The sequence below is a fragment of the Neltuma alba genome, unplaced genomic scaffold, assembly GCF_004799145.2.
Source record: "Neltuma alba isolate B1F8T4 unplaced genomic scaffold, ASM479914v2 tig00012763_pilon, whole genome shotgun sequence".
In the NCBI taxonomy this organism is placed as follows: domain Eukaryota; kingdom Viridiplantae; phylum Streptophyta; class Magnoliopsida; order Fabales; family Fabaceae; genus Neltuma; species Neltuma alba.
In genome coordinates, this window is record NW_021637174.1 from 772,677 (window position 1) to 785,736 (window position 13,060).

General features: G+C 29.6%; 1 protein-coding gene across 1 annotated transcript; it reads left to right on the forward strand.

The window, feature by feature from the left end:
- The first annotated feature begins 9,249 nt into the window (after positions 1 to 9,249).
- LOC114730719 (transcription factor bHLH146-like) lies at positions 9,250 to 10,101 on the forward strand. The gene is made up of 2 exons (XM_028917827.1): positions 9,250 to 9,803; positions 10,064 to 10,101. The coding sequence occupies exons 1-2, from the start codon at positions 9,291 to 9,293 to the stop codon at positions 10,073 to 10,075; spliced, it is 525 nt and encodes a 174-aa protein (XP_028773660.1). The 5' UTR covers positions 9,250 to 9,290; the 3' UTR covers positions 10,076 to 10,101.
- Positions 10,102 to 13,060: the final 2,959 nt, after the last annotated feature.

The window sequence follows — 13,060 nt, forward strand, 5'->3', positions numbered from 1 at the left end:
CCTATTTTTTTCCGAATGAAAAGAGATGTATTAATGGCAAAGTATTTACAGAGTCAAGACAGGATAAAACTAGTAAAAAGGAACAGTAAAACGTGAAAAATCAAAAGTCACTAGCTGTTGCTTCTGAAGTCTTGCTTATATGGTTTGCCAATACAATGACTTCATTTACAACGTGTTGAGTCTGGAGTTCTTCATGATTAAAGAGTTTCCAATTCCGAGTTGCCCAGAGTCTCCAGCAGAGCAGTCCAAAAAATCATGCACCATAGCGGGTTGTTCGTTCTCCTGCCAAGATTGTCTTGGAGCCAGGCTTCGATCGGTGTTGTCATGAACGTGTGGAGTTTATCAGATGAGACAATGAGACTCTAACTTGTTCTTGCCTATTTCAGTATAACCACCCATTAGTACCATCTTTAACCATTTGTTGTTAAGGCCTGCGCTCAATAGGACTATATGATCTGGTAATATTCTAATTTGTCCCCTCTTAATGGATAAAGAAAAAACCATTGTTGCTAACATGGCAAAATCAAAAGATTTAATAGGAAAAAGAAAGGCATGGATATCAAATTAAAAATTGAGAAAAAGTATAAGTACTTACAAAATGGTTTTCCGTATACAAGTTAACTAAAATCAAAATCAGAATGCCTGCAATGACTTCAAATAGAGGAAAATATTTGAAAAAGAAGAAAGACAGACAAAACAGAGAGCCTCATGATTGAATTGCAATGTTCACATATTGCAAACATGATTGAAGAATTATTTGCATAACTCAAAATCCTGGCAGTCAAGACTGACAATTGGTGATTTAAGAGGTAATAGCAAAACCTATTTGCTAATGGGGTCCCACCAAGAGCCATAGTTGTTGAACTGAATAGTACATGATACATCAAAGCGAATCATTAAAGAGAGGTTTCTACGTCAGGGTAGGATTTTTTTCCCTAGTAAGATCAGACTCTGCATGTGATATCATTGACGTTTAATTTGTCCTTTCATCTTTGTTTCTTATTATTTCAATTCCGTTGCCCATAACTCAAATCCTATATATAGGGCGTGCTTGACCTTAAAGTCTCATCAAATTGTGGGCCAATTTTTTTTTTTTTAAAAAGTCTTATGAAATTATTGCCGTAGAGATCTACATTTGCAAATTCAATCAAAGACAGCAAGGGAAGGAAAATGACTTGCTGATATAAAAAGTGATCATTAATCAATCGATAATATATAGAAAATTGTACTCTTTAAATATACTCCCATGATTCTTATTTTTAAGACCCTCTAGAAGTTGTCAAAATTTTAAAACATTTATTAATTTTAACAAATTGTCTAACTTAAGGTAATTGAGGAGTAGTCTTTATAACAAAAACTAGACAATAATAAATAAACTTGTAAAAATCACTTATGAAGTGACTTAAGCAAAAATGTGTTGGAACTACGTTTAGTGTAAGATTTGCTAATGCTCTTTTCTATGCTTTTTATGAGCATGTTAGCTATTTTCATATATATGATTAAAATTATGTGACTGTCAAAAATTGTTACAACTTTTTTCATAAATTTAGTTAACAGCTAAAAACGAAATAGTCACTATTAGAAGTTTAGAGCTCTGGTGACTGGTCAACGAAACTCTGATGACCAGCCACTAACAAGGTTACTAGACCTCCAAGAAGCCGGCTAAATGTGTTGAGGTAACACTATTAAAAATAAAAATAAAAAAGTAGTGAGGATGTTTATGTAATTTGACAAGAGTTGAAAAACTTATAAAGAGTCTAAATTAAAATTTTGAAATTTACTCCCATACTAATTTATCTTATAACAATTTTCAGGATGTTTTATTATTTTTTTCATTATTTTTGGGCCAACAAGATGGCACAATTATTGGGCACATTGGAAAATAGGGGCATGTGGGCTTTCGCTATCAAGTGGGAATCAAAGAAAGAGTTGTCACCGTCAGAGGGAAGGAGGGCCCCACTCCCTTAGGAACTGTCCGTACGGAGGCCTTTCTGATCCGAAATTGGAGGCCGTGCCCAAATGCTCCGACTCGCTTCCTGTGCTTTTCCTTCCTGTCCCTTCCCTCCACATTTTTGTTTCATTTAATTTTATTTGATTAATTTAAAATAAAATGCTTAATTCTGTCTCAATTGTATATTAAATCCCTAAATTGTCACTTACAATAGCTCAGTTCATATATTTTATTGTTTTGAAGAATTATAGAAATCAAATTGTGCTGAATAAAAAATAATAAAAATTGACTTGCTACAAGTTAGAAGGCTATAAAAATTGTGTTTAGAGTCAAAGTTTATGAAATCAATTGATGTTCAAAAAATAGTTTAGAGATTAAAATTTATATTTTTGTTGATATAAAATTAAATTAAAATCATAATAAACAAAAGATACAAAGTAAGAAATTAGATTTTTTTCAAATAAACAAACTTTATAACAGCATCTATGAATTTTATTGAACTTGACTGATGTAGATTTTTTATAGATAAATTTTACCCTATACAATTATATAATTAACAGGGAAGTAAAATTAATGGTTTTCTAAAAAAATTGTCATGATGTCAGTTAATATACACTCTTATTTCAAAGAAAATAAAAATGTCATCATACTAATATAGAAATGTAAATTTTTCAAATTCAAACATTGTTAGGCTTAATAAAAAGTAATTCTTTTAAGGACTTTTTTTTTTTGTAATCATGCAAACTCAAACTTAATATTTCATATTTAAGTGACCTGAATCCTTTCCATTAAGGTTATTTCCTATTGGTAAAAATGTAAAATTCTTAAATACCCTCCCCCAAAAAAAAACCTTTATTTTTGAATCATAATTCCAATAAGAATAAATAAAACTTTTGTCCATCCAAAATTGCATGTGACGCTGCCATTCAAATAATAAATACTTCCAAAATTTCAGGGGACACTACAAAATCACCAATGATCTCCCATGTGGTCTCCTTCCAAATCCAACTGCATCTTTCTTCTCTCTCTCTCTCTCTCTCTCTACAAGTGGGCACATGTATTTTACCCAAAATCTAAAATAAGTCATGCTACTAAAAAATAAAAAATCCATGAAATCAAATATGTCAAAATGGTAATTTTTGTCAATTTTTATTCGAAAAATACTAAAATTCAATTTTATTTTTAAATATGTTTCCCTGACCAAAACAGTCCTTCTATAATTCTATTATTAATAATCAGAGTTATATATCCATCCGAGGTATGTATTTTGGCAAATTGGTGTATAATTGGATCTATGTTAAACTCCGTATAACTGCTGTACATATTAGTGAATTCTATATTTTTATTTTAAATATATAAGCTAGTTAAATTATTTATTTTGATTTTAAATGTAAAATTAACTTCAATTCATTTTGTCTCCTAAATTAATTTTTTTAAAGTGATTCTATTAATTACATATACATTATAAATTAATTATCCAATTTTTATATTTAGAATCAGAAAAGTATAACTTATTTTGGATTCTATATAACTTTTTTTATTAGTAAAAATATTGACATGAAATTGATACATGAAGGGGTTCAGGAGATGAATAAAGAAGTTTTAAGGACAAACCGAACATTAATCAGGCATCTAATTTGTTACGGAGAGAGTAATTTATAATTAAATATTATAAGTATTTTTTCCTGAATTTTATGAGAATTATATAGAAAAGTATTGTCAAGGAGTAAATTTTTTTAATTTTATTTTTTAATTAGATAAAAAGGGTTTATATTTTTAACTGAGATTGAAATGTCTAGATAAGTGGTGTGACTTTAGATTATGAAATATATTAATGAGAAGGTTCTGACACTATTGCAGAGACATTGAATGAGGAAGAGTGTGTTGTCTACTCAAAATCACAAAACCCTATTTAATCATTTTGGTCACTGGTCAGTGTCCTTCCCAATCCTCTATTCAACAGTTCTCCTTACCTTCTTTGTTTCATCCAGTCACAGCATCCCATCAATCAGAAAATTTGAATTTTTTCCCACAACTTGACTATAGCTTGTACTACTATTATTTTTACTTTTTTTTTTAATTTCTTTTTAGACTTTTTTTTCCTTTATAATTGTTAGTTGAGTTGAGAAATAACTAAGATACTTTTCCAAATTCAGTACATATTTGTTTATTTTTGACTTTTTTAATTTAAATGTTTTTAAAATAATTTTTTAATTTATTATTTAAATAAGTTTATGTGAAACTAACATCTTTCATGAAAGTCCATCAGACATTAATTATATTACAAAAATTGATTTTTATTCTAATTTCAAATTGACTTTCACAAATTTAAGTTAGAATAAAAATCAATTGAGATAAAAATTCTTTGTACTGACATTAATCCAAACTAACCTAAATTAAAAAATTGCTTATCAGTAAAATTCTTATATTGATAATGAGATTTAAACTAATATCACTGAAAAATTTGGAATTCTTATGGATTGGACTAATTTTTATTATTACCACTATTAACTTTCACTAATCTCTTTCAAGAATCATAATTTATTACGTGTGAGATACACGCACATAATTTATCTGATATATAGCTTAGTATTGGGTTCTCTTGCATGGAAGTTGGAAAACAAAATATACATTTTTCATAGTTATTCACTCTCCTGCATCTGTTCAATTTAATTTTGAGATATGGACATAAACAAGAATGAATTAACCAACCGACCGAAAAAAAAAAAACCCTGGTACTCCTAAGAATGGATTCTGATGACTCTCTTCATCACCCTTCTCATCCTCTAGTTCTCACCATTCACATATATACAAATATTAAAACTAAAAATTAATTCGAACAGTTAACATTGAAGAGTGAAGAGGGACCCGATCGAGAAAACCAGTAGTAGTTTGAATAATGGTTCTGCCGCCATCAACGTCGTCTATGTGAAAGAAAAACCCCCTGATGACAATAATGTATGTATATATGCTTATGTAACTGTATCAGCAACCCTCTGACTCAGGTGGAATAATATATATATATATATATAACACTTGATATATTATTATTATTATTATTATTATTATTATTATTATTATTATTATTATTATTATTAAATATGAGAATGAGAAGTGTCCTTGATGCTAATAATATGAGCCTGAGTTTCTGAGATTGTTCAGTGCAAGCACATGCAGGCTTGTCCCACAGCTTCCTCAATCTGTGGTTGGCATTTACTTCTTAGACTCTTCTGTTCCATCCCTCTCAAACCCTATTCACTTTTTCATTTTGTCAATCAAATTTGGCCAACTTGACGACCAGATGAGTTTCATTTTTTTTTATCGGTTTAATGTAAATATAATTGGGGGAGAATTATTATAAGATTCCAGTGAATGAATGTGATAGCTGAAAAATTTCACAACATCAAGTGATTATAGGATGTCGTAACAAGTTTTACTGCAGAAAATGATAATATGTCCACATTGCTCACTTATTATTGAAATTTTTCAGTCGTTACTTTTCTTCCTTAAAAGCTCGAATATGTAATTTACATGCCCTCTTCAAATTTGATAGGTTTTTAAGATTTCGCTCACTTAAACACAGGTCCAATGTTTATGATCGTTATTATTGCTTCTAATGATTAATCTTCTCATGAAAGTGGGGCTAATTTCTGTTTTGTATTCTTCTGGATCTTTCAAAATCCATCTTAAGCACACTACCTTTCTTTATCAACTTGTTCCGATGCACAGAGATGGAAGGTGTAATAATTTAGTCCTAAAGTTCACTACATTAAATAATGAAGTATATGCATACGAAGCTTAGGACTAATTCATATGGAACACCAAAGAATTAGACAACGTAGTATATGTATGTATTCCTAACTAAATTTAAGGTTCGAATCCCGATCAAGAGAAATACTCATTTATTATTTGACAGTGTCTCGAATATGATTGTTTCTATTTTAATAGAAAGACACTTATGGGTAGTAGGAAAAAAAAATCTCTTTTAATATAGGATCTTACATGTCCTAGATTTTGATCTTTGTTTATTTTTATACTTCCCTGATCCTAAATATAAAACATGTTTTGTAGTGTAATTTATATATAAAATAAGTCTTATACTTATTATTGGAGGAGTATAATTAGCTCCCGTTTGGCAAAGAGGTGAAAATTTCCTATAAGCACATTTCACGTAAGTTGAGATAAAACTCTTCTCACATACTATGTCGTATTCTGTAAATTACTATTAAAAAACAGCTTATAAGTTACTTATAAACTATTCTAAACGGGTACTTAATCAATACAATTGAATTGTTATTAAAAGAAATTGGAAAGGAAGAGGGGGGGGGTTGTTAGTTGGAAGACGGTTGATGAATGGAAGGGAAGAGAGGGAGTGCACGTGGGTGCATTTAGAGAGCGAGCGAGTGTGGGCCTTCCTCTCTCTCTCTCTCTCTATCTCTTGTTTGTTTGTTGTGAGTGTGTGTGTGGTGCACATGGCATGTGAGGCATTTGCTTCCATGTGACCCCATGTGCCTCTCTTCTTTTCCCCTTGACTTTTCCTTCAAATCCCTCTCTCCCCCTTTCTACCTGATTTCATCTAAATTATTTTTCATTTTAAGTTAATAGAAACACTCAATGATTCATTTTTCTTTGCGAACAAGTTTAGGACGTGTTTGGATTAATTAACGATAAGCATTAATCCAAATGCAAACCAAAGTTTGAGGAGTGCGTTAAAAGCTTATTGAAATACTACTAGTTTTCTCAATGTTTGAATTACCTTTTCACCCAGTATTTGTCGGCAATGTTTGAAGACTTTCATAACATTTTAAAAAAAATATTTTTTATACAAGTTGAGATAAATTTTTTTTTTCACATATTTATTTTAGACTCCGTAAAATTATTTTGACGGCATTTAAGATCATAACTTAGATTGGATCACAAAGCAATTTAAATAAACTTTTATCCAATCTTTAGTTTGTGGAAATTTTAATTTCACAACAGCCAATTTAAACGTATAATTAGAGTTGAAATGCTGAAATTTTCAAAGACCATATATAAACCTCAAAATTTAAATAGTAGTATTTTGAAGAATTTATAGTTATCAATTATCTATTCAATAAGGCTCCCACGTTAATATTATTGAGATTTAAATTCAGGCTCTTGTGAGATATAGGCCACATTTTTACCTGTATTAGTATCAAGATACAAACTAATACTCCTCCGATCCTAAATATAAGACTCTTATACATACTAGTATAAGAGTTTTATATTTAGGACTGAAGGAGTAATTCATTTGTTCAGATTTAATTCTTTATATTTTACATTCTGTGTGCACGCGCCTCTTTTTATTAAATGACACACACGCTTACAAAATAGCTTATACATTCTTTAATTAACGAGGATATTTTATATGTTGACACTACTACAAAAAATAGTTTTCACGGCGCTAATTTACAGCGGTTATTAGAAAAAACATTATAAAAAATATGACGGTGGTATTTCTGTAATTATAGGCGGACTTTTAAAGGCGGTTATTTAAAAAACCGCCGTTAAAAGTACTTTTTACGGCCATTTTTATAAAACCGCCGTAAAAAAATACTTTTAATGGCAGTTTTTTAAATAACCGCCGTTAAAAATCTATCATAATTTTAAAATCCATCACGCGACAGTTTTCACTTTTCAGAATCAGAGCTCATAGTCCCCCATATCATCCTCACTCTATTTTCTCCCTTCTCCTACATTTGTCAGCGTTTATCCATTGCTTCTATCATTTTCGCCATGTTTTTCTATCACCGTCACTGTTGCTGTTGTCATTGCCGTTGTCTTATCCTCTTCATTCTTATTTGTGAGTTTTTCACCTCTATTCTTTCTTTGGATTTCATAGTTTTGTGGTTTGATATGATTATTTTCTTTGGTTAAAAATATGATGTTTAATCGAGTTTAAAGAGATCTGATTTTTAGCAGATCTGAGTCTTTGATTTTATCAGATCTGAGTCTTTGATTTTATCTCTATTAAAACTTAGTTGCTTCGATCTGGTGGCTGAAGGTGAAGCTAAGTGACGCTATTACTCCATCAGAATGCTTTTAACTAGTAAGAGACTTCCTTTGAGGCTTTGTTCTCCTGTTCCTTCTTGATTAGTAGGGTGAAACATAGTCTAAAAAAACAAAAAATTTTCACGGCGATTATTTATATAACCGCCGTGAAAAGTCACATATCACGGCGGTTCTTAAACTGCTGTGAAATCCTCTATATTTTACGTCGATGGCATAGACGTCGGTCTCAAAACCGCCATAAAAAGCTTATTTTAACCGCCGTTAAATGTATTTTTTATAGTAGTGTGACTCTTAAATTTAAGAATAAGAGACAGTATTGACAATTAGCTGATATGTTTTTTGAATCCACTTATTGTTTTTAACCTATATTTTTCTACTTAAAGTACCATAAAAATGTACAGAAATAATTTTTCAGTCATTGTAGTTTAAAATTAGAAAAATTTACATAATATTAAAAAAATTATAAGTTTTATATAATTATTTGAAATATCCATTACTACCATGTTAGACTGCAGCAAAAAAAAATAGTGAATTAAAAATGAAATTTGCAAGTTTCATGATGAGAAAGATCGTTGCTGATTAATTGATTAGTGATAAAATTCCTCGCTGCTAAATTTCATCACAAATCTGCTTTTTTTTTCTTTTAATTACCCGATCAATATGTTGGATAACTCTTTCAATGTGACTTTTTCTGTTAACAAGGCTTTAATTCTTGATCTTACATGAGATAAATTAAGCTTCTTTTTTTTTTCATTTGACCTAACTACTGTTGACATAATTCTGATTTTTTAAATTAAATATGAAATTAAAAAAAATAAGTAAAGCATGTAAGAATTTATTATTAAATTTACTACAAAAATAAATATCAGAATCATTATTCATTCATCAAAACCAACAAAGTTTTCAGCAGATATACAACAGTAATATCTAAAGTAAATATTACTCTTCTATTCCTAAATATAAGACCTTTTTTTATAGTGTAACTTTCGTTACAAAAAGGAGAGGAATAGTACTTACCCCCGGATGAATGATGAACAATTTATTTATTAAATTGTTTTCAGAATTAAGGCCAAACAGAGGTTAAGTAAAAAGTGACGGTGAATTTGAATTTTCTCGTCCCAGGCAATTATTTTGTAGGCTGTCCTCCATATATGTCAGAGATACTTTTGTTTGGCGACCTTCAATTCTTCATGTGCCTATAATATCTTCTTCTTCCCCCTTTTACCCAACTAATAATCTCTCACCACTTCTCTCTCTCTCTCTCTCATATTTCTCTCCTTCTTCTTCTTCTTCTTCTGGGTTAGATATGGAGGGGAAGCTTAGTACAAAGCGACGACGTATTTACTCTGTGGAACCCAGCAAAATAGCACAGGCTGAGTTTGCGAGAATCTACTTGAGCCATTTGGTTCCCGCTTTGGTGAAGCTAAAGCAGAACCAGACGCAGAAGAAGAAGAAGAAGATTACAGAAGAAGATGATGATGATCAGAAGAACAGTTGTGAGAATGTTGTGAAGCATGAAGTGGGTATGGCTATGGTGTGGTCAGCCCCACCAGGCTTCGCATGGACCAAAGCCCTAAAGGCCAAGTTTCAAACAGATCACACCAATGCAGCCATCATCAACGACCACCACCATCCATATTTCTCTGCTGCAAACTCTACAACTACTGTTTCTTCCAAATCATCCTGTGTTCATAAAGAAGAAGAAGAAGAAGGGTTTAAGAGACTGAGAAGGCTGATTCCAGGTGGAGAAGAAATGGGTGATGATGAAGAAGAAATGGCTCGAGAATTGGAGAGTTATATAAGGTGCTTGCAAATGCAGGTGAACATTCTTCAATGTTTGGCTCACACTACACATCTCGATTAATTTTTTCTTTCTTTCTTTTTTTTTTTTTGTTTGTTGTTTATTTCCAGATATAAGTGTTTATGTTAAATTATGATTATTCAAGCAATATATGTTGTCAAAAAACAACTAGCTAGCTGCTGGTTTATCGCATATATATATATATATATATATATATAAATAGGTTTTGTGTATATAGTCTTATAATTAACTTGTTCATCTTTGGAGAAGAAGCACAGGAAGAAAGATGATTTATGTGAGGACATGAATAATCAAGCAGCTTAAGTTCTGTCTTCAACAATAATTTACAGCGTGCAACTTTATTTCATCATTATGTTCAATTAATTTATATTGCGATGTGAGGATGAATATGATATATATTTCAAAGTAATTATTATATCGTTTTGATTTTTCTAATCAATTTAATTCTTATAAGCATAGTTCTGTTTCCATAATAATTTAAGAACTTCTAAATGAATTAAAGCGATACTATTTGGATTTTAGAATCAAGTATCTTAGTGAAATGCAACAACAATAAAGTTTTTAAGAACAAAATGAGAAAATTATGAATGAGTTCTAAATATGGAAACTAATCCATCATTTTTCTAATAAAATATCAAAAGATGACATGTAAATACTAAAGATTATATAATTAAATTTTCTATAGAGGTGATTGATGAGGACCAAAATAGAATTCAAATTCTCTAGCATCATGTTAAGCCAACTGCAGCTAATTAATCAGTTTAAAGTGTTCATATAAAAAAAATACATAATACTTATCAAGAAAAATCCAAAAAAAATCTCTTGAATTTGAAAATTTCAAATCAGTCTTACTTACTATATTTTAATAGTAATTGATTACATTTAAAAAGCAAATAATAACATATTTTTGTAGTAATTTTTGATTTGAGATTTTGAAATTCAAGAGTTTTTTTTTTTAGATTTTTCCTATTTATTATCCTTTTAATTAATATTAAATGACAAATTTTCAATTTTTATTTGGCCTTTTTTGAACTGCCAGTAATATGATGAACACATGCTTTAGGCCTCATTAAAGCAATCCACTACCTGAGTGACATGTTTGGGACCAGTAAAAGATAAGGAAGCCATGCTTCATTATTATGATTTATGAATCATCCCATCTTTAATTTGCCACTTTTATCATTTCTTCAAATTATGTATTTAATTTCAAGAAATAAACTGTCGAATTTATTGGTAAGTTTGGTCTTCATGATAAGTTTATATAATAACTTAAGAGCTTTCCAGTTCAAAAGATGAAAAAAGAAAATGTAAAGAATCCAATTTAATTAGTTGTGCAGGAAAAAATCCGGCCCCATATATTAGCCTTTATGAGAAAATAGACGCTTATACGTTTGATACCATCTTGTGGCTTAAAATCAACTTGATTGATACCTAGAATGATAAAATTAAAAAATAATTTTATGGACGAGAAATATCTCTTCTACTATTATCTTCGGTCCTAATTATAAGACCACATTTATATACTACAAATGAGATTTTATAATTAGGATAGAGGTAATATTAAATTTTCATAAAAAAACACTGTTGAATAACAATAAAAGAGGTATGAAAATATCGTAATCTATCTTTTTTTTTTTGTATAATTGAAATCAATGTCTTGACCAATTGGACCCTGCTGTTTGGCACAAAAATGTAATACTACATCCGCTCCTAAATATAAAAGATATTTGACTAATTTGAGTAGATTAAAAAAATAAATTAAGCTAGTTATTTGTAATAAATAAGTATTGTCTTTCTTGAAATATCCTTGCTAATTAAGTATATTGGCTAGAACTACTATTATTAGAATGATTACTTTAGAAAAAAAAAACGTAAATATAAGAGATAAAGTGCAATGAAATCTTATATTTATGACCAAAATAAAAATCAAATGAGGTCTTATATTAAGAATTATAGGTATTATTAATCTTTTTCCATGGCACGATAATATACTACCTACTGTTCTTATTATAAGAGTTTGTTTGGCTTTTATTTTGATCCTAAATATAAGAGCCCAATCCACCTTGTATGTCATATTAATCTATTTTTTTCAAGATAGTTTTTAGCTAATATACTTGATTAGTAAGGATATTTAAAAAAATAACATATATTTATTACAAATAACTAGATTAACTAATGGTCTTAATCAAGTTATGAAATTCAAAGGCAAATATTTTTTTTGGTTGCCCGGAGTATTCTTCTACCGAAAGGGTAAGAGACTAATATCTTGGGATACTGTTAATGTTTTTCTCCATACACACCTTCCTGAGAATTAAACCTGGAATATGATGTTCAAGATGCCTAAGTTCTTTTCACTTGGACCAACACTCTAATTGGAAAATATTTTCAAAGGCAAATATGTTATACCAACTTTCTATCTGAATTAATTACTAATTATGCTGGCCCATTGGTTTGGGCTACCGAGCCCGTTAAGAATTTGGTTCCATAAAATCGCTATTGTCACGTTGATGGAGTTTATTTGGTAATATGCATCTTTTTTTTTTTTTAATTTGTTTAAAATCATACATAAACACATAAATATTACATTAAACAACCTAACTATGTTTGAGGACGCAACTGGAAACAAATAGGATCAATATAAAAAATATAAATCGCACAGTAAGTTTCATGATATGTGAGTTATAAATAGTAGAACTTATTTCTTAAATTTTACTCCCTTCGTTTCTTATTATAAGAGACATTTGATGCTTATGGCATGTTTCTAAATATAAGAGACACTTAAAAGTTGTCTCTACTTTTTTGTGTTGATTTCCTATTTTACCCATATTTATTGTCTCCAACTCACACTCTCTCTCCCTCCCATTTCTCTTTCTTTCAATAATTTAATTGTTCTCTCTCATACTCTCTTTCCTTATTAATGAGGGCATTTTAAAAAAAAAATTATGTTTTTTATACATTGATGTTCTTAACTAATTTTAACTACTTTTTTTATTAACGTAATTCGTTTATTCGTCTCTTCTAATAAGAAATGGAGGGAGTATAAAATAATTGCACCAACCCTAATTAGGTTGCAAAATAAGGTTGAGGAATCAATAATTGTTCTAAATCTGATGTTTTTTTGGGTAAAAAACTCTTTTGATTTAAGGTCACCTGCTTATTTTTATAAAAGTCAACTTAAACATAAATCACATTATAATAAATGAGTCTTATCTTAACTTAAATTTGCAAAATTAAAATAAAATAAAAATTATTTT